The sequence below is a fragment of the Pseudorasbora parva genome, chromosome 8 (assembly GCF_024679245.1).
Source record: "Pseudorasbora parva isolate DD20220531a chromosome 8, ASM2467924v1, whole genome shotgun sequence".
NCBI lineage: Eukaryota > Metazoa > Chordata > Actinopteri > Cypriniformes > Gobionidae > Pseudorasbora > Pseudorasbora parva.
Window position 1 is genome coordinate 24,591,280 of NC_090179.1, and position 23,207 is coordinate 24,614,486.

At 38.8% G+C, this 23,207-nt stretch overlaps 1 protein-coding gene across 14 annotated transcripts in view; it reads left to right on the forward strand.

Moving 5' to 3' along the window:
- The window catches only part of msi2b (musashi RNA-binding protein 2b), a 281,199-nt gene that overhangs the window by 187,713 nt on the left and 70,279 nt on the right, over positions 1-23,207 (forward strand). For all 14 annotated transcript variants that reach the window (XR_010906732.1, XR_010906733.1, XR_010906734.1 and 11 more), the window contains exon 8: positions 16,665-16,747. Coding sequence is in view for 8 of the 14 variants with exons in the window: in XM_067450482.1 (XP_067306583.1) it covers positions 16,665-16,747 (83 nt within the window). In the remaining 6 variants the exon portion in view is untranslated. The remainder of the gene's footprint in view (positions 1-16,664; positions 16,748-23,207) is intronic.

Sequence of the window (23,207 nt, forward strand, 5' to 3'; positions counted from 1 at the left end):
TTAATTAGGATAGATACACGCAGTGGCACACTGTGATTGCACAGTTTATGTTAAAGAGCCGCTAACAAAGAAATCTATTCACATAATGTTTTCTCTCTTAAAATATAAGTGTAAATGTCAGCTGTCATCTGTAATGCTGCTCCTGACCAAAGGCTTCTATAAATATTTAGTTTATACGTAGATTTACGCTTCAACTAAGTTTAATGGTGCAATGCAAAAATATTCTGGAGTGCATAAGTTGTAACGTAGTGCCCATTTACGTCAAAACTAGGCTACGTTGAACTTACGCACTTGGTGCAACCGGCCCCAGTTCACTAAGATAATGTAAATGAAGTAAAGGCACACACACAAAAACTACTTGCGTGGTGCAATTAGCATCTTGCAAGTCAGTTTGAGTGCTGCCTTGTTCAGGCTACTCTACTGCAATTTGCAATATTAATAGCACTGAGCATGACAGTGATTAGATGCAGGTATTTGCAATGAAATATTGTGTGCTAAAGTGGCACAACTGTTCATGTGTTTAGGCTGCTATTTTTCGTGACAAACGATTTTTCAATAGTTTGTTTTATAGAAGCCATAGATAAATTGAACTAACTGAAGAGACATCCTTGAATTTATCTGTGCTTACTGTGGTCATAAGGCTACACTCTTATATCTTTAGGTCATTGGCAGTTTATTATGGTTATTGGCCGTGGGCATTCACTTTGTCTAATACAAAAGCATCTTTCCCTCTTTTCAGTGAAGCATTTAGCTCTGTTGAATGAAGAGAGATTGTGGGCCAATTTCACTGAGTGCTCTTCAGAATGCATGACAGGTACCTGACGGAGATTGTGACAAAAACTGTACAAGCAGCTCAATAGTTTAAGTTTTGAGGTTATTTATCTGCATGGCGATTTATTGTGCGTGTGCGAAAGAGCTAAATTCCAGAGGTTTTCCTTCCCAGGATCTTTGGTTCGGACCTCGGGAATGTATGTCAGTCCTGCAATAACATCTGCTTCTGTTCGGAGACATTAGCATTAATGCTACGGCTAACTCCACAGGTACCTTAGGCCCATCGCATTGGCTCTTTAATAAGGCCTGAGCCCTGGCACCACGAAAATCGTCTCCGGCAACAACAACAGCAACAAAAAAAAAGTCAGTTCTTGGATGCCATCCACTGTCCGGTCTATCTGAATAACCTTTAGATGAATTAGATGATGAATGTGAGGCCCCCTTCAGAGCGCATCTTCAAAGCCCAGCTAATAGTAGCACGCAGCTGGAATCCAGGCCATCGGATTGATCAGGCCTATCTCAAAGGGCAATTAAAGGGGGATAAAATGCCTCGGGCTGAAAAATGGTCTGGAGGAATAAAAAACACACAGCATTTAGGTTCCTTTAGTTCAAACCAGATCAGAATACTGAACGTTTAGGGACGGGCGTACAGTAACAGCCATTATTTATAAAATAGTTTCTTTTTTTATCTGTGTTTTGGTGTTATTTTTACTGTTTCCATTTTTGCTCATTGCTCAATGCCAGAAAATCAATTGCTATGCACATTTTATGTGGTTAACTCAGTTGGGCCCATTTATTCTCTTTTTAAAGCGGACTAATGGCAGTGCTGCTTATGTTGATGCTAACAAATCAATATCAACAAGTAATGAGGCATGACATTGCAGAAATTTGATTGACTTGAGCTTATCCCTTGGCGTTTCTTCCCTGAGATGGTGTCTGTAGGACAAATACACTCTCTCAGCCTGTGAAGTTTTATTTTTTTGGGATATCCTGGGGTAGAGGATTAACTCCATTCATTTTAGATCTTCTGAACTTCTCTGTGCTGACCTCAAAGCGTATCAAAATTCCAAATGAAGCAAAGGGTTACTCTCAACTAACACCGGAGAGCAAGGACATTGACAATTGTGTGCATGAGACTGGTGGTTATGAAGCCTGGCGGCCTACACATGGATGATTTTTTTATTTATTTTTTTTACACATTTTGGAAACATTTTACTGGCCCCAACACAATAATAACAACAACAATAATAATAATAAGAATTTTATTTGCATCAATAGCTGGAAATTATACACTTGTAATGTAACTCCATGACAGCTGGATTCTTAAAGGTTTTTTGTGACACTTTCAAACACACCCAATACATTATTAGGCATAAAAAAGCTTAAATACACATGCGCATGATCAGCGGATTTACAGAAATATGTACTGGTACTGGTCCTAGACCTGCAGGCAGTCATTTCGGTTGAGCACTGACATGGAAGAGCAATACCAGCCAAGGCATCTTATACTGTAACATCCCTATCAGGTACTGTATTTGTCCCATGTTCATCATCATTCCGTCTCCCGTGCTAACTATAATCTCCCTCAAAACAGTCGTGAAAAGCATCTCTGCTGTATGCATTTAATGATTGACGTCTGGAATTCTCCCTTGGCGGCTGCTCCTACATAAGCACTGTTAAATTTCTGATGGACGTGAATTTGGTGGTATCTTAGGGAAGAAATCCTCAAAAAAACAGCAGATGCGCCAAGCGTCTGAATAAGACACAAAGACGGCCTGTGAAGCAGGAGACACACCACACAGCAGAGCTTTTAATTTCTGCTAATTCACCTTGGCGCCGTCCCAGGCGTGGTGATTAAAATAGAGCCCATGTGCTGGAATGGCTCTATAATATACATTTTCACATTTGATTATACAAGCAATTATGTTGCACTTAATGAAATTTCAAATGTACTCAGGAGGCTGTCAGCAGAACGGTCCACATGTGCATCGTGCAAATGCAGCCCGCCCTACCCGACCTCCTTCATCTCCACATCACTTCCTGGCTCGTTGTGGAATCCTTTGCTTTTAAAGGAATAGTTTGCCCAAAATAGCCCACACTTGTGTTGTTCAAATCAATATGAATACCTTTAATGAGGTCAGTAAGTTAAACAAAAAAAAAAACTTTAATTCAGCATTAAACTGATCAACAATGACAGCCATTTTTTAATGTGTTGAAATGCTGTTCTTTTGAACCTTCTATTCATTAAAGAATTCGGAAAAAAATGCCTGCTATATTCGATGCGTTAAAAACAGAAATCAGCATGATATTTTTTTACATCATATTCATATATATATATATATATGTATGTATGTATGTACATATAGTTTTAAAACCTGATTTTTCACTATTATTTACAACAGGATCTAGATTTTCAAGGATTTAAATAAAATATTTTTATAAGACAATAAAAATAATTAAAACACCTCCTTTCCTGGTTAAACATTTTCAAAAGTCAACGAATTTGCAACAGCTTACATTAAGCATTTAATTCATCAATAAAAACAGTTTTTGCTCAGTTAAACTGTCATATGGACTTTTTATAGTATTTTATAGAAAAGTTTTTACAATTAACAATTCCAAAATTTCTCTTTTTGTGTTCCACTGAAAAACAAGAAGTTGAGTAAATCATTAAAACAATTTGTTGATCTATGCTTCAGTGTTTTTCTTGTGTGAAGTGCTCCGTCGTGCTTTGGAAAATTTTTAGGCAATTAAGATGCTTACCTTTGAAGCAACCAACAAAGAAATTGGTCTCACCGTAGTACTTTAACTGTGTTTTCCCTCTATTTTAAGAGATTCTTGGGAGAGTCCAAATTTATGGTTAATAAATTATGCTCCTCCCATCGTTGACGCTTCAGATTTGGACCGTAACCGTGTCAAATGTCTGTTATTCCTCCAGGCTGCTGGTGAGTTTACAATACCCTGATAAACTGTAGCAGCTCCGCACATGAGCGAGATATGAATATCTAAAAAAAAACATGAGCGGCTGAAGCCCTGTGAGGCGGTGGAGGTGGCATTATGACTTAGGGAAGCTGTCGGCTCTTGCAAGCAGAAGTGTTGTTGATGAGGAACGGCTTTATAGTCCATCTTTCTGATCGTACCATATGTGTGTAAACATAAACAGTCTGGCTACTGTCGTAGCAAGTGGCCTAATTACATACTATCAGTGTTATTTATTTCCTAAAGGTGCTGTTAGAGAGCTCTCTCTCCATCTCTCTCACTCGCTCGCTCTCCACCTCTGCAAAAACACGTTTGCCTTTAATCTGTCATACTATTTTAGCCAAGTGTGAATATTTTCACGAATTATAATGCAGTTAATGTTGTGTATGATTTCTCCAAATGATTTTTCTTCTCAAATATTTCAAGAGTCCAAAGTCACTGGTGTGAATTGTGTGGTGTAACGCTAACGTTCCCATATGATTTGATGGCTAATAGATGCAAACTAATTTGACCTTCAATTATCCTTTATTTTACACCAGCTGCATTTTGCACTCTGTGGAAAGAAATGTTATTCTTACTTGTTTTGTGAAACTGAAGGATAAAGCATGAAGGCATGACCCCAGAGAAAAGATTTAAATTTTACACTGCTGGAGCGGAGTCCTCGCGGCTCAGTTTGTTGACAGCGGAGAAGTCTTTCGGAGCGTATTTTCGACAGTTCTTTAATGTTCCTTTTCCTAAGAACTGGACTATATCAGTTCTGCCAGATGTAAGCTCACAAGCTTTGTGATCTTTTGAAATAGAACTTTCAACTAACCAGAACCAGGAAAAACTCATTTTTAAGGGGTTCCCTGTCGATAACATCAGAAGCTGCCTTTTTTACTTGCGCTTTTCGTTGTGCCAATGCCCTAAATTGGATTTGTGTATGCGTGGCCTTTCTTATCTAAACTATTCATGTTTTGTGTATGTGTGAGCAGACTATTATGGTTTCATTTCCATTTTTTATTATGTTCCAAATTCAAATTTTGTTTGCCGTTGTGAAGAGTCTTTCCTACACCAGCCAGCACAGATGCAGGTTAAAAAGCAGTGGGTATGTAGTCTAAAAGTGAAAAATTCCCAGTTTCTCCAGTGTGTGTCTTTTTAAGTAGGACAGTGAAATTGATGGCCCAGTGCTGCTAGGTGACCTACATACACTGGCTTGGACAAAATAGACTCCTGAACACACACACAAACACACACACACACACACACTAAGTAGGGGATGCAGAAGTCAGCAGAGCCTGACTGAACTCACATCCTCACAGATGCTGATGTGTTTACATTGACACACATATATGCCAAGGAGAGATATTGTATATGATGTCCAGTATGTTAATAACACAACCTGGAACCACATGTTTTCTGCTATTCTAATTTAACTACGATAGTAAACCATATTTAAAGGCACATTATGTACGATTTTTGTATTAAAATATACAAAAAAAAAACACTAGAACAATTATATTTGTTTTGTTGACATTCTCCAAGAATGTTTAAAACCAGAGAAATAAGCAATTATAACCAGGACAAAGACTGTGTTTCCTATCAAAGACAGCGTTACCCTCGGTTTCGGTTTCCGCTTTAATATATTATGTGTTTTATTAGACAGGTGATCAACTGTTTGGATACATCATTATTATATAGCTCAGCACAGCCTTACTGTTTACATCTTGTTTTCTTGATTTACCACGAGTACCATGTTTTACCATGCCTAATATCGATCTATATTACTGCAGTGTGCAACAAGTGTCTCATAGCCCTCGAGTGAACACACAGAGTAACTTTATAACATAACCTTCAACAAACTCAAACAATGCATCTAATATGATAAAACTCTGCGTTATCCCACATACGCATGACCAGAAGAAGCGGAAGTGCTCCTCTACGGCATATTAAAAGCTCTACGAAATCAAGGCGTCATCAAGCTACCCCTTTGTTTTGAATAAGCGACCTCTAACAGCGAAAAATTACATATTGTGGCTTTAAGTAGAGACCGATCACAAGGATTGACCAGGTGTTAGCTGTCCTGCAGCCAGCTAATAACCGTTACATTCCTGGTGTGCATATCCAATATTATATGCAAAATATGAAATGCATGTTTTAGCATTTTCCTATATGCATTAGTGATAAACAACATCAGTAGGTTTATTTTTTGGTCGTGTCAAGGTGCCATTTTGTGTCAGGGACAATTTAACCATCAGCAGCGTATCTCCTCAGAGCAGTCAACAACCTTTATTGCTCATCAGCTTCTCTCTGTTCTTTCGTTCACCTTCACTCCTGTATCTCTTCTCTCCATGTAATATCCTGATGCAGCATTCACTCAGGTGCTCGGCTCAAGGACAATGACTTTTAGCGCCATGATTCTAAATGCCCAATAGAGGAGTGCGGTAATGAGATCCATCGGTTTAATTGTTACGGAGTTGGCGCTTGTTTGGGAGAGAGTTTGGAACGGCTAATTAGTCAAAATGATTGAGATCCGGAGGCCCGTGTGAGGGAGGAGATAGATAAGGTGAAATGTGCTGAATGCATTATTCAATGGCACATAGAGGAAGAGCGCTTTCTCGCTCGCTCTGTCGAGAAAGACAGACTCCAGCACGTCCGTGTCCTGACCTTTGACCTCTCACACCTCAGAGCAGACACGTGCTTGCTTTTATTTCGTATCAATCCTGATTAAACCCATCGGATTAACGATGTTACCGAATCTCTGGCGCGCACGATGACCCAGAGAGAAACCTCAATAGCGCTCGATACCGACATAAAGACCACCTGTTGTAGAGGGTATAATTAGGCACCCTGATGCAATCATTTTCCGGTGAGATGGATCAATTTTATTTCACTCTGAAGGGTGAACACTGGGGGCCCGGCGCCAGCTCCCACCACTGGCATTTGTGGCAGTGAACACCGCATTATCAAATACGGTTTTATTTTTATTTTTTAATTTTTTTCAAATCTCTCTCTCTCTCCTTAATTCGTCATGCCAATTGCTTCCTTTGAGAAATTCCTATCATGGCCCTCGCCTTGATGTGTCTGCTGTAATTAAGGCTCAAATTGTTTTGATGCAAGTGTAATCACATTAGCCTGTTTGCAGGGGAGAGGGGTGAAATTGGACTTGTTGCTCCAGCGCCTGTGAAAAAGGCAGCAGACTGCGTGGAGTTTATGGATTATGAAAGAAAGAACTGTCAGAAAGCATCGAGCTCAAAGCGGCGTCCCATATGGCTCTTCATTACCGGCCCTGTCAGAGCCAGTCGAACCGCCACAAACACAATGAAAGCCTAATTCGCATAGTTAAAGATGAGAATGGGATAAATGTTAGGGGATGATTGCGAAAAGATGGCTCAATCGTTTGCGAGGGAAGAGCTTTTTTGTGGTTTTGTTTTTTAGACTTATTTGTTTGTTTGTTTTTTACGCCCCCTCCTTTGTTATCCCATTTGGTGTCTTGACAATCAAACATAACTAGCACTGAAATTACAGTTAGCTTCATTTATATTAGTCACAGAAAAAATTGTCAAAGATCGCAATATGTTGAATTATAATGACTCAACTCATCACGCAGAGTCGAATGAAAGACCAGATGGTGCGCGATATGTACGAGGTCTTCAGAGTTCAGAGAGATTTTTCAAGTGATATTCGCATTAAATTATAACATTGTTAATATCTTGCATCCTTTAATCCTTACTTCGCTTGTAATTGTAAAGAAGCGACTGTATGAGCTGATACCTTTTTTTTTTTCTTTAGCCATTTCCCCCTATCCTTTTATTTACCTTTTGATCTCATCATTTGTAGACATTTATTATGATGTGTTCATCTTCAGTTACACAGAGAGCAGATCAGCTTTTATTGAGTTGATAAAGCTGAATCATTTGTGACATTAACCCTTGACTTTGATATCCTACAACATTTCTTTTGGTTATGATAACTGCTCAGATGAAAGCGTGCTGATTATTAGTGCTTTAGAAGATATAGGGGTCATAAAGGCACTCGCACATTAAAAGTTTAGTTTTAACTTTGGGTTGATTTGGTAGGTTATCGTTTACTTTCAACTTTTGATTTTACTCCATTGATTTAATAGAAATAGTTGAATAAAAGCTTCATGAAAAAGTCTGTCTCTCTCCCTCTATCTAGCTGTGCTCCACAATTCGTGCAGATGTACCCTGCTGACTGTGCACATATCGCACCTCTCCATTCATCCGTCTTCTGTAATGAGGGAGGAAGGACTCAGATCATTAGCCATTAGGGAGGAATGGCTGCTTCTGAAGTGGCTGGTATTTTAGTTAGGTGGCTTTTGGAGGGCCTAATGTTGACATTAATCTTCAGTGCCACTTGCGAGGGTACGGCAGTGACCTTAATGTTTTTTTTTTTTAAACTATAGATAGGGCACCCCATCATAAGATCACTCCCCAGATTTTTCCAACAGTTTCCCTAGATGTGATTGCAAACACTTATTGACATCAGTGTTTTCCAACTGTTTCGTCTTACTTTATGCACTCAAAAGCCCCATCATGAAGGCTCAAGATCTTCTCTGACACCAAACCATAAACATACAATTTTTCTCAAATGTTTTTCTCAGGAAGTGTTTTGCACTATTTTGGTTTAAAATAAATGTGCACTTGGATTGATATGTTATATAATGCTAAGACATTATATTACATTACAATTGCATTCACACAAGTTGTCTAATCGTTTGTGATATATATATATATATATATATATATATATATATATATATATATATATATATATATAATGTGTGTATATATATATAAAAATTTAATATATTTTGTATATACAGAAGAAAAAAAATGTAATATTTTTTTTCTGTATATACAAAATATATACATTTTTTATATACATGTCCTTTTTATTCTAAAGGATTTCAAATAAAAATAAAAATGTCCAAATACATTTTCAGGCATATGATTCGCTACAGTTTTATTCTACACAAATTGTCAAAACGTATAATACATTTTTTTCTTAATATATGATAAACATTTTTTGACCAACCTTAACATGTGTTTTTTGTTTTTGTTTTGTTTTTAAAATATATATTCATATAAATACTTTTTATTCTAAAATATTTCAAATAAAAATAAAATTGTTTAAATTGGGGCATATGAACATTTTTGTTTGGAATGAGCCTGCTCTAGTCCCCCCTGGCGTACAGAAACACCTTTTCACTGATATAGAGTACATATTAAACACTGGTGTGTTTATTCACTCGTGCTAATAAAACTTGTTCCTTAACATGCCAGTGACAGGAGCATTAATTTGCCCCGCTAGTTTTCTAGTATTGCAGCTTAGTTTATCTCTACACCCTTGAGATCCATCCACCACTGCACTTACACACACTCGACTGGAGTAAAAGATTAATAAAGTGTCAGTGATGGCGCTCTGTTTCAAGAAGTTTTTGTTTTTATACACTTCTTCTCCCCCCCGACCCCCACCCCCAGCCCAAATTCTTTTTTAGATCCTCTCTTCAGTTTCTCCAAGAGCAATGCCTCTCTCCCAAGTCATTATAATGTAGTGGGGTGGCTGGAGCTACAATCGATTACGCTGTCTAGTCTCATTTAGTTTACAAGAGTTCCAGGTTCCAGAGAGCTTACCGAGAGGCTACTTTTCTCCCTGCCCGTCTTCTTTTTGATTAAGCGGATGTGTAAATAAGGCCACAAACTCCCATCGATGCATGCCAATCTATTTATTGACTCCTAAGGATCATTCTCTCCACTCCCCATGGGTGTCTTCAGACCGAAAGAATTGAGCTCCTCCCAGCACATGTGAGCGCCGGGGACAGCCAACTGTCTGCCGGGATAAAAAATGAAACTCATTGACAGATGTTCTTGTGGTTCTTTCTGCTCTCATTATTAATAGATGAGAAAAGGGCTCCATTTATCAGAGTGAGAAGAAATTAATTGACACTGGCTTTGATTTTATTGCTGTAACTTGTTGTCTGGGCGCATCACAATTGTTTTTCCTTTTTGGCTTCCAGTGCAAAGTGTTTGATAGCACAAGCAAATTGGGAAAAGCACCCAAAAATAAAAGAATTGTGCACTCTCACACACACACGGACAAAGACATATGCTTGCCGACTCACGCACAGACATGCGTGACTTATGTAGCGGATTGTTGCTCTGTCACTGGCAGTAAAAGACAGAGGTGCTGATGTCATGGGCTGGTCTATATGCCTCAGAATCATCAAACAGTGTTTAAAAGGCAGCTTAGCGTTTATTACAGGGCGAGTTGCAAAAAGCATGCTGTGCAGCTGTGCCATAGGTTTCCTCTCTTAATGGTGTGAGGGACCTAAATAAAGCTTTTGGGCCTTTTATTTTCACTTTTCAGTGTGTAGATAACACTAAAAAGTACTTTCTTGAGTCTGTTTTTCAGCCACAGTAATAATTGATTAGATTTTTTTTAACTAATGCATAATAATAATGGCCAATAACACTTTTATTGTGGCCATTATATTTATATTAAAAATAATATTGCATAATACATCTAACATCTAGTATTACATACAGTTTTAAAAGGAACACATTTCTGGTTTGGTCAACTGTGGGGTGGGGTTAATGCTAAATCTAAACAGTGTTCCCCTCGATCATTAAAAACCTTGAAATGTCGGGAAATTTGAAAAAGGACATTTTTTCAGCCCTAAAATTCATGTAAATACGGGACCCACTTTATATTAGGTGGCCTTAACTACTGTGTACAAACATTTAAATCAGTCATTTGATACAATGCACTTATTGTGTATACATATTTTTACATTGTACATTTTACATTAAAAATTACCTGCATGTAATTAAATCTGTAATTAATTTCTGTAGTTACATTGATAATTACACTGTGGACACTTCCCTTACACCTAACCCTACCCTTAAACGTACCTATACCACCACACCTCTCCCTAACTATACCCATATCCTTCCTAGATATCAGCAAAAGTGTGTGCAATACAATAATGAACACAATAATTACATTGTACTTAATTTTTGCTGCAAGTTTATAGTAGTTAAGGCCACCTAATATAAAGTGGGACCATCATTTTCTGTAGTGAAATATTAATATTTTTAATCTCTATAATATATTTTCGTCAAAAGCTCCAATCAATGACTGGAAATCATGGAAATAAAACTGGTAAAAATGTTTTGGAGCCTCGACTAGAGAGAGATGACAAGAAATGATGTCATCTCTGAGGGGAACCAAGGGGAATAAATTCTGGAAATTATACAAAATCGAATGGAGCTGGTATAGAATTTGCATCCATGTTAGTGCCACAGTTCAATACAGTGCAAAAGCAGGTTTCGAGGTTCCAAACTTTTGTAGCAAACAGGACTTTTTGTCAAGTGTTGTGCTTGTTTTAGCATTCCCCATCCTGAGCTCATCTTGTGGTGATATATTATTCAGCATCTGATCTCGCATACCATTGTATGAATCACAGATTCATGCGATCCACCATCCGCGCCATTTTGCGTGCGCGCGCATGCGAGCGTGTCCGTGCATTCGTGAGAAGTTCCATAGGCATGCCATTTCCCCCCACTGTTTAATATGCAACACACAATCTATTTACCATCTCTGGTCTCTGGAAAGGATACGAGGTGGCCGTAATAATATCTGATTCGGTTGTGTACCTCTTCCCTTTAAATACATCGAACTGCTCCAGGCACCCTCGGCTTTTTAAGCAAAGGTCAGAGGAAGGCTCATTGATTTAGCATTTTAATTTTATTTGTGCTGGGCTCCGAGGGGGACTGGCATTCAGCGTGGCAGTGGCTCTTTGTTTTGTAAGAGGCTGTGAATGTCTGGGTGTCTGTTGAGACCCAGCCTGCTTCGCTTCGGCTAATAAGTGTGAGATGGCAGCCAGACGCCTTCGTAATAGCCACTAACACTTATTATCCTCCTCGAGATTGGAAATCCATGTGTTGTCATTGAGGGATCTCAAGACAAGTTAAGCAGAAAAAAATAAATAAATGCGTTTTTTTTTTTTTTTTTTCTCGAGCGTACCGCTTCAAAACAGATGTGCACGTCGTGTTGTAGGAGTGCTGCGTTGGTGTAGGTGGGCTGTAAGGCAGAAGTGGTTTCCAATGTAAGGAAATGGCCTGTTCAGAGTGGTTAAGTCACTAACTGAGCGAGATAATGCCTCGGGGTGTTTGAGGCGGAAAAATGCGACGTCTCCTCCACCAGAGCCGAGACAGCTGTTGTTTTGCATTGTTCCCGTCCTCTCCTTTGCTTGACTTTGCAGGGGATGTGGAGAAGGGCCCCCAATATCGACACACCTTCATTAAGAGATCCTGTTAGCACTGCTCGTCTTGTCATTAGGACCGCTGAAGGTTTTTGATTTGCTGCCATTTCCAATGCCTGGTCGAGAGCTCACCCTGCCAATAGCGCCCTGAACTCTGACAAAGACAGCCTGAGGGATCATTACCTGATCTGTCCTGCTACACTTGATGCTGTTAGAGATTGTTTGTCAGTTGTTGTTTTTTTCCCTGATCTGAAAATTCTGAAAAGTCATTTTGTTAAAAACATATCTGTTAAACTCTATCTGTCCAGTAACACAGAGAAGATCAGAGATGGTTCGAACATTTGTATCCGTTTAGTTTTTTTTTAACCATATTAAATTCATATTACTTACCCATTTATTTGTTACTTAAAAAAAGTAATTTATGTAATATCATTTTGAATATAAAATGTTTAGACAAATAAGAAAATTGTTTCTCTCAGTTCTTTAAGACTTTTGTCCAGTCTTTGTGGGTCCAGTAGAAATAAATACAAAATGTGTTAAAATGTGATATTTATATATTAGAAATTATATACCAAGTAAAAAAGAAAGCAAAAGAAACCTGCTGTTGCAGAAGGACCAGTCCTGTCATTTAGCAATAACCTGAAATTATAACTTGTAAGTGAAATGTTGATTTTTTTTTTTTCCTTAAATCTATCTCTAGTCTCCCCTCTGTGCGTTTGTACACATTTGGGCAGTGAGAATTTTGGGATTGATAGTAGATTTGTCAATTGGCTGGGAAATGTCAGTTTCAGATGGTTCCTGCTGGGGTGCAGGTACTGTAACCCCCGCCCCCTCCCCTCCGCAGCCGACGGGCTCCCCGAGCCACCCAATGTGTGCCAGCTCCCTCCCGGCTGCTGAGAAATTGCTCCTGACAGCTGATTTGTTGGTTGTCAGAACTGGTCGCTGTGCGGCTGATAAGGGCGCAGAGGCCCGAGATGGAAAACTAACTGCCTCTCATGATTTCAAAGGCAGCCCCATCAGCCTGGGGCCTGCAGACACATGTAAATGTCTCTGGGCTGAAATCACCAGGGATGTTTCTTCCATGTGCATGGGCGCTCTTTAAAGAGTTAGTCTCTGCTTTGCATGCAGCGTCGGGCCACGAAAGAAAGCACTGCAAATGTCACCTCTTAAATGTTTCAGACTCATTGTTTGCATGCGGTTTGATCAGGTTTGTGCAAAATTCAGAATTCATGAATAGGCTCCCTTTTGATTTATGAGTTTTAGTAGATTTAAATCTATCTATCTATCTATCTATCTATCTATCTATCTATCTATCTATCTATCTATCTATCTATCTATCTATCTATCTATCTATCTATCTATCTATCCTGTCTGTCTGTCTGTCTGTCTGTCTGTCTGTCTGTCTGTCTGTCTTTCTGTCTGTGATTGTCTGTCTGTCATCGTCTGTCTGTCTGTCATCCTCTTTCTGTCTGTCATCATCTGTCTGTCTGTCTGTCATCATCTGTCTGTCTGTCTGTCATCATCTGTCATCCTCTGTCTGTCATCATCTGTCTGTCTGTCTGTCATCATCTGTCTGTCTGTCTGTCATCCTCTGTCTGTCATAATCTGTCTGTCTGTCATCATCTGTCTGTCTGTCTGTCTGTCATCCTCTGTCTGTCTGTCTGTCTGTAATCATCTGTCATCCTCTGTCTGTTTGTCTGTCATCATCTGTCTGTCTGTCTGTCTGTCTGTCTGTCTGTCATCATCTGTCTGTCTGTCATCATCTGTCTGTCTGTCATCCTCTGTCTATCCATCTGTGTGTCTGTCATCTGTGTGTCTGTCATCATCTATCTGTCTGTCATCATCTATCTGTCTGTCGTCTGTCTGTCTGTCTGTCTGTCATTATCTGTCTTTCTGTTGTTCATCATCTGTCTGTCTGTCTGTCATCGTCTGTCTGTTATCATCTGTCTTGTCTGTTTGTCATCATCTGTCTATCTTTCATCGTCTGTTTGTTATCATCTGTCTGTCTTTCTGTCATTGTCTGTCTGTCTGTCTGTCTCTCTGTATGTCTGTCATCATCTGTCTCTCTGTCTGTCCATTTTTTTCAAATCTATTGCAGTTCTGTATCATGTTTGGTAACTCAATTTAAATGTTTTATTGAATTGGAATTATAGAGGTATACTATTCTATTACTATTATTATTATTATATTTATCTATTACTATTTATCTATTATTATTATTATATCTATTACTACTATTATCTATCTATCTATCTATCTATCTATCTATCTATCTATCTATCTATCTATCTATCTATCTATCTATCTATCTATCTATCCTATTCGGTTATAAATGTCACACAAACAGTGACATCTTTTTTGATTAGCTGAAGTTGTGGGCCTGCGTGGCAGTATTTAATAGCATGAATATAACTGTAGACAGACAAGCTCATCTATCAAAATATATAAAGAAAATAGAGACTTTTTTTAAACTACAGCCACCTATTTATTCACTCCCAGATATGTGCTAGGAAAGGTGGAGCAAAGTTGACGGGGCAGTGAAGCAATGGGGAGGGCCTGGTCCAGCCTGCAGCGAATCATCAGGTCTGATCAGTCACAGGAAGCTCTAATAGGCTTGTACAGGAAGCCATTGCGAGAGAAGAGGTCACTAGGTAATTGGCTGTGAATCTTGTTCCAGCATCCTCCCATGGGGCGGCTGCTTCTATAACTCACTTCCTGTCAATGATGTCAACCCTCGTGACCGCCTAAGCCCTGGCTGAAGGGTCGATGAGGGGGCACTGGCCGTCGTCCAACTCTGGAGAAGATGACAATGCGGCAATGACCATAGATCAACCTCACAGCCTGTACATACAATCATTGCCCTTAATTACCTCATACCCCAATACAAAGCCATCATGCGGTTGTAGCGTAGCTAATACTCCATCAGTCAGCAAAGCTACGGAGTTCTGTCGATTTTAACAGCACGCCATCCACCTCTGTGCTTACCCCAGCAGGGCGAGGAGTGGATTCTACTGTCATGGAGTCAGGGAGCAGATAATTCAGCTGGTGTTTTCTTCCCCAAACAAAACAAACTGTACATATAATAACTGAGAGGTCACGCGGTGCTGGACCAGAGGCCACCGACTTGTTTATCCCATGCCCTCTTATCATCCCTCCCGCCTCTTCATCTGCTCTTATCACGGCCGGTGTTGAGAGGGGCTCCGCGGCTTCCTGTTTTGGGTCTGCTGTCAACCCCTTTGACCTGTTGACCCCGGGGCTTATCTCTCACTTTCTTAAAAGCCAAAAGCCTTGTTTATAAGCAGCAGGGCAAGTGCTCTATCTTTGCTCTTCTTGATTCTGTTACTTAAAGGCTTGTAGAATGTGGCAGACACGTGTGGGAGTGTGTTTGTGTTTATGTTTGTTGTAAAAATATATATGTGTGTGTGTGTGTGTGTGTGTGTGTGTGTGTGTGTGTGTGTGTGTGTGTGTGTGTGTGTGTGTGTGTGTGTGTGTGTGTGTGAGAGAGTGTCAAACAAATTGTTCAAAACAAGGCCCATATATATATTATATGGTATTTTGGGGCCTTATTTTGAAGAAAGTCAGTCTTTTTGAATGTATTTTTTAATAGTCTAGGATGTGACAATTGTATCCAGATGGCAATTCATACATAGAATGTCTTGCATACACATCTTGAGCATCTCTTAATTTCTATATTAAATAATGATTTGTTAAATCATTATTAAAATATATTAACAAACTGCTTTAAATGTATTCTTTTTATTATTAGTACAATTATTAAAAACTATTAAAAAATATATACAAAACTGCATAAAATAGATTGTGAATGTATTCAAGCTGTAAGGATTTTTTTTTTAACTTAATGTTTAAATTTAATTATTTAAATGAAATTTTATTCCTCTTGAAAATATTTAGTTCTATGTCATTTCAGCTGATTAATATTCATGATAATGGTTATAATCATGTTTGAGTTTGCTTTTTGCCCCCTGGTTGAGTGTAAATTTGCACATGTGTGACTGTGTATGACAAATTATCAGTATTCTAGTCGCAAAACATCCAGATCTAGTTTGTGACTCGATCTCAATGGGTTTGTTGGGAATTTTTTTTGGGGGGGGGGGTTAATCACAGGATGTTTCCCCTTTCCTTATGGATGGTGTTGGCACTGTTGTGCTCTGTGAGGTGAAAATGGATCCTCAGTAGAGGCACTTAGGAATGAGGAAAAATAGTGTGTCATGTATTGAAAAACTCCCAAAGAAACATCAAATGTTTGGTAATGGAATTCAGATGCCGGCTGGCTCTACAAATCCCATTAAAACAGCTTTGAGCTTCCTCCATCTCTGAGGAGCAGACTCAAAGCTATTTTAATAGTGCCCAGGACTTCATCATTTTAACAGCAAAAGAGTTCCTGCTCTGTACTAGATACATAATTTGCATGGCATTAGGACCAGATAAAACGAAGATTGCTACACGATTCAATGGCTCATTCATGCCTGCTCCATACGATAATAGCAATCAACAGATATTTGTTGCTTTTTTCCTGTTCATTTAACTGCTTCTCTGTTGGTTCACTTCAATCATGAGCTGTTTTTTTTTCTCCCTTTCTTTCCCTGTTTTCTCTCTTCCCTTTCTCCCACCCTCTCCTTCTTCACAGGATTCGGCTTTGTAACTTTCGAGAACGAGGATGTGGTGGAAAAGGTCTGCGAGATTCATTTTCACGAAATCAATAATAAAATGGTGAGTTGGTTTCACCTCTTTGCAATTTTTCAATTCGGGGGCCAGGATTAATATTTGATACTGGAAGCAGAATGGGTGCTTATAATGGGCAGCGTACAGTGAGGGTGACAGGGCTGTTGGGTGGGGGGTGGGGGGTGTGTCATCCCTATCCCCGACCAGCCTGCTTTCAAGGGGATGAGGAGTCACTGGTGTGCACCGGCCACAAACCATGAAATTGTGTCTTGGATCCCTGTCTACCAGGCTGGGAGTAAAGGCCTGTCTCTTTCCCCCCGTCGCAATTCCCTCAGCCAGGGAAGACTGGGAAAGGATCTGGCAGTCATTCTGGGGGCTTGTTAAAAGTGTGTGGTGCAAAAGATTGAAAGAAGATTTAAAAATCAAAGCCTGGGTGCTTCTTGCATGTTGGCACCTGATGCCCTGTCGCATGATTTTCTGTTTGCTGCTACGCTTCGTATTAGATTTCCTCTTGTCTTGCCAAGCTTTTGAGAATGAAAGACAGCAGAGGGACACGGTTCCTGACCTTGAGGCATCTGCAGGCGAGCCACAGATGCAGCTTGCAGTGCTCGCAACGAATCACCAAATGAGGACAACCCCGGTGTCATTCTACATGACAGCCAGTTAGTAGGATTTTTAATGAAGGTCAGCGCTGTCAGTGCTGTACTTATACTTAAAAATCACTGAGAACCATGAGCCTCCTGGAGTTTTCCTTGAGCCTTAGCTGAGGGCTGATTTGTGGCATTGATGACCATTGTTGGGGCGTTAACTAGCTAAATTTAACTACATTGATTCATCAGCATGACAGTAGCTCTTTTTTACATTGTTTTTTACATTCAGATGATACATGTGAAGTTAACTGGTTCACTGTTCCATGTTCCTACACAGAAGTCCCTGCATTTTATGTTTTTTTTTTATATATTGTTATATTCTTTTTGATATTTTATTTATTTAGTATTACAGTGAGACACTATAGGTGAATAGGGCATTTTTTTTTAATTACAAGTTTATAAAATAACTTTTTCAGTTCATTACTGGCATAAACATAAAAAATATATATATATTACAAGTTTTGTGTAAATTAATGTTTTAATATGCAAATGAGGCCTTATATACTTAAAGGGGGGTAAAACACTTGTTTCAGTCAATTTCATGTCAATCTTGAGTACCTATAGAGTAGTATTGCATCCTTCATATCTCCGAAAAGTCTTTAGTTTTATTATATTTATAAAAGAAATATGGGCTGTACCGAGTCTTTCCGGTAAAAAACGAGCGGCTGGAGGCGTTTCGTGTGGGCGGAGCTAAAGAATGACGATCGCGCACAAAGCGGTGACGTCCTCAAGCGTGGAGAATCGATCAGATTCAACTAATACAGATAATGATCCAGAATCAGATCCGGAGGCTGAAATAAATTGAACAGGGGAAGCAACAACAGCAGAACGTCCGTCTCTGTGGTATGTACTGTATTTAGTGACCTGTCAACATTTGTGTGTCTTTACTAGCAGTTTATGAGGACATGATTCGGTTTATGGACTATTGTATGCGACTAAACATTAGCGGTAGCAAGCAAAACAGTTTTGCACGTCAGACTAGTGTAACGTTATACATAGAACAACAATGGAGTAACCGTTAGCGCATTTGAATGACGAAGCACGCTTTGTGAGAACGCTAGGTTTATGTTTGGGTGGTTTTACAACAACGTTAAACAAACTGAAACTGACTAGTGGTCAGCTAAACAAATGTTTTTAAACACACACCATAGATCGCATGCTCCATTGATAAATTAACTAACGTTATACACGATCGTGTTGTTTACTGATGTTTACTCAGGCGATGATAGCAAACAGCACAGACATTTGAAGCAGTTTTACTCACCGCCTGCTTCCAAAGCAGGACCGAACCTTTATCGTCACCGCTCCATCAAAAACACACTTCTTTGGTAACTGTTGATTTGGTGAAGTCCTGACAGCAGTGACCGTGGAGATCCACAATTGCGACACGATTAAAGCGTGATGTTGTGCCGCTTCCTGTCATTTCTGCGTTCAAATCGGTTCAAATGCAGCGCTGCCTTCCTGGATTGCTGTGCTGAAGCGTTGAAGTCGCATAGGAATAGGAATGGGATAGGAATAAAGTGGAGCGCGGTGGACAGAAGTGCTGCACGGACGACTGGATCTGCACCTGAGAGCAGTGTTTATGGCCGTGCATTTCCTCTCGCTCTAGTCACACACGCGCGCACCTTTCCGGGAGAAGAGCCCGTACGGCCCATACAAGGACCTTCCGCTCTGTCGACGTCAAGAGTATTTTTGACACAGAAATACTCCATCAAACGCCCAACATTAGTTTTTGAAACTTTGTCTATGTTTAGGATGGGAATCCAAGTCTTTAACAGTGTAAAAAGCTCAGTATGCATGAAACAGCATTTCACCCCCCCTTTAAATATACACTCATTTGCATATATTTCCCCCCAAAAAATCTGGAAATTGGAAAGGACCAGGTTCAAAATGTTTGGTTATATTTGGTTATATTTGATTTACAGAGGGGATTATGCATATGTTATTTTGTGCTTTAGTAAATTAGAGAATATTTCCAATAGCCTTAAAAAAAATCTATTTTTGGCATGTTTTTTGGAGTAAAAGGACCTATAACTCAGGATAGAAATGATATATCAGCACATCCCTCTGGAAAAGCCTTCAGAATAAGTATAAGACTGGAAAAGTTGGTGCTTGTAAATACTACTGAAGTGGATATTTCTAAATGAGTTTAAAGTTTTGTATTGTATAATATCATTAATATCAGCAGTGTATAATATTTAAAACACGTGGAAATAAATAAATTATTAATAGCAAAAACCTTATGCCGAAGAGAACTACCTTAACAAACACACATAACAACAGTCACAAAAACAACAAAAAACATGTCCATCTATAACTATTTGAATCTAATTCTGACGGGGGTTTCCTCGTCTAAACGGTTGTTGTTTTCTTTCTTGTTATCAGCTCTTGCTACTTTTGTCCTTTCTGTGAACGTTTATAAGATTTTTTTCGGCGTTGTCTGCATTTTCTCTCAGGCGGAGAATACACAAGGAAGCGGCAGCGTCTATAACGCAGAGTGAAATTCACGTCGGCCAATCAGATGCGGTTTTTGGCTGCAAACTTTTGCGGTTGGTTAGTTCTACAAAGGAAATGCCCATATTTGGATTAGATAGTCTCATACACAGCACTGAGAGCTTTATAATGATGCCAAGCGTTACATCTTTCTGTGAACTGCACAGGAGCTCATGTTAGAATGCAAACTTTTGATGATTTTGGGTAGAAATCTAAAGGCGCAAGTTGACAAAATATAGTGAATTAACCACTTTAATGTGTAATGTCGACATATTTTTTTGTTTTGGCATGAAAGCTTACATGTTAAGGGAGTAAACTGGCCCAAAATCTCAAAATTGACAACTGCATGAAAAAACGATGTTTTCATCTGCCGTAACTCATCTTAAAGGGATAGTTCACCCAAAAATGAAAATTTGATGTTTATCCGCTTACCCCCAGGGCATCCAAGATGTAAGTGTGTTTTACCATTGTGTTTGTTTGCTTTAACCGTTGCTTGTATAATGCATGTCAATGGAGTCTAATTAGAATACGACCCCATTGACATGCATTATACAAGCAACAGTTGAAGTTAAAAATCTTAATTTGTGTTCTACTGAAGAAACAAACACACCTACATCTTGGATGCCCTTGGGGTAAGCAGATAAACATCAAATTGAACTATCCCTTTAATTCTCGAATGACTTTGATTCAAAATCCCTTGATTTGATTGGTTTATTTGAGTACATTACAGTTTTGTGTCCCTTTTACTTTTCTTAAAAGTAATCAGGTAACCTGTCTAAATTTAAATTAATTATTATTATTATTTTTTAATAGGATGTGTAGGGTACATGTTGATGCCCAAGTTTATTGTAGTGACCCTATTTGAGATTCTATTGCAAAATAGCTTGTTTACTGTTTAAACTTAGTTGAACTACTTTAAACAGTAGTAGTTTTAATTAAATAGCTTCCCAAATCCTGCTGATGACACAATACATCCCAGTTTTCTACTCTAAACATGGCGAGACAGTGTGACCAGCCTCTCCCCTGTCTCTCTCCATTGATTTTTATATGATATCGCATCAAATGTTCTCATTATTCAGCGAGCTTTTAGAGAGAGCCCGAATTTCTTTTCTTTTTTGAACACGTTTCCCCCAGCGTCTCATAGCAGGAACCTCGCTGTTGATCGACTGGCTGGCTTAAATTGGGCCATTGGAGAATTACTTGCATAGCTAATTTCAGTCATGAAGGTTTAAGAAAAAGATAAACGTGGCGAAGGGAAAACATTTACTTAAAATGACAGCTTTGTCATGGTCTCTCAGTTCAGATCATTTCTCAGATGATATGCTGGGAACAAAAGGCTTAAAAAAAACAAAACAAGAAAAAGGTCAAGGCGTGTTGGGCAGAAACTCGTCCTTCCTTTTGCTCTTTTTACTGATTTCAATTGCCATCATCAAGTTGCTTTTGCCAACAAGATCAAAGTGGTCTCTGAAGCCTCGTCTGCTAGCAGGCCTGTGTGCATATTTGACTTGCTAATTCGACCATGGTAATATTGTTATTATCATGAATATTTTGTACAGCGGCCGTAATGATCTCCCTCTGCTTGTGGAAATGCCAGCTTTGTACGTCGACTGCCTGCTTGGTGAGCCGCCATCTTCAGAGGCACCATCTGTGACCCTCGACCCCAGGCTGTGGAGCAGAGAACAAGCCAGGCTCAGTAGCTGTTTATAGAGAGGCTCTGTTGACCCAGTAAGGCCACTCTCGAGCTGCCAGGGCCCTGGATATCCATAAATGACCCTAAATGGTTCCAGGAACTGGAAAGCTGGACCGGTGTAGGTCTCAACAGACTCCAGGCTTCCTGATCAGCTCACTTGATATCTGGCCTGGAAATATAGCCAAGCATTAAACATTCAGAAGACATTTCCTTGATCCACAGGCTTGGAGACAGGATCGTAGCATCCAGCAGGCAGGTTAGATCCCACACGAAGGGGTTGAGATGGATGGAGATTACCTCGAAGTGAACTCTCTCTTTAGAGATTCATTTGAAATGTAAGTCCACTTTAGAGGTAAATCATTTATGGGGCCAAACACATATTGTCTTGATTATTTTATCAATGAAAACAATATAAGGATAGCACGGCACAACTAGTTCCAGATTGCACAGATATGGAAGGGAATCACTATTAATAGACTGGCCCTAATGGTTGTTTTGACTGTTTTCCATCCCTTTCGAACAGCTCATTCAGAGCCATGATATCCTTTTACGTCTGTGTAGGAGCTTTTTTCTGAAGCTCCATTCCGAACATTCTGTATTTTATCAGGCATTCCAGGGACTTTTATCTCCCCCGGTGCTGTCTGTCATGAGGAATACTGTGTGCACGTGAGCCGACTGGGCTGGATAAGTGGTGGAAATCACCTGGACTGCAACTAGTTTCATGAACATAGTTTGTCATTCCTGATATGCACCTTTTCAACTTCAAACACTGAATTGATAAAAATAACTGATATGAATTCATATCATATACAGTTTAAAAAAAAATAGAAATCATATATTTTTATAATTTATATTAAATGATTTATTTTTAAATACATTTGTATTTTTATATAATTATTTTAAAATGAACTAATATGATTTCGGTAACACTTTACAACAAGCTCTCATTTGTTAACATTAGTTAATGTATTACCTAACATGAACTAACAATAAGCAATACATTTGTTACAGTATGTATACATCTAGGTTAATGTCAGTTAATAAAGATAGAGCTGCTCATTATTTGTTTATGTTAGTTCACAGTACATTATCTAATGTTAATAAATACTTTTATTGTATTACTAAATGTTGTCATTAACATTAACTAAGATTATTAAATGAATGCTTAAGTATTGTTTATTCTTGGTTCATGTTAAGTAGTTAACTAATGAAACTTGGTTGTAAAGTGTTACCATAACTTCTATGTATGTATACGTTTGTGTGTGTGTATGTATTTTATATATATATATATATATATATATATATATATATATATATATATATATATATATATATATATATATTCACATACACATAATTTTTTTTTTTTAAATGAGGCTATGAAAGATCACTGCATAGTAGGAATGACCATTACTGTGCTAAATGCTTACAGCTAGAGTACAGTATTCTAATAAAAGCTATCCCGATAAAAAAAACCTTAAAACTAAAAATAAATACTCAATGTCACTAATCGACAAGTGGGATGCTAGACCATTGTGATCCATAACTAAGTGAGGGAGCATTCAATAGCAGGCTAATTTTAGGTACCAGCACAGGAAGTGTTATTTATAGACTGGTGGCTGTTTGACACCATGGAAGAAGTGACTGCATCCTGACCCCATGTAAATCCTCTCTC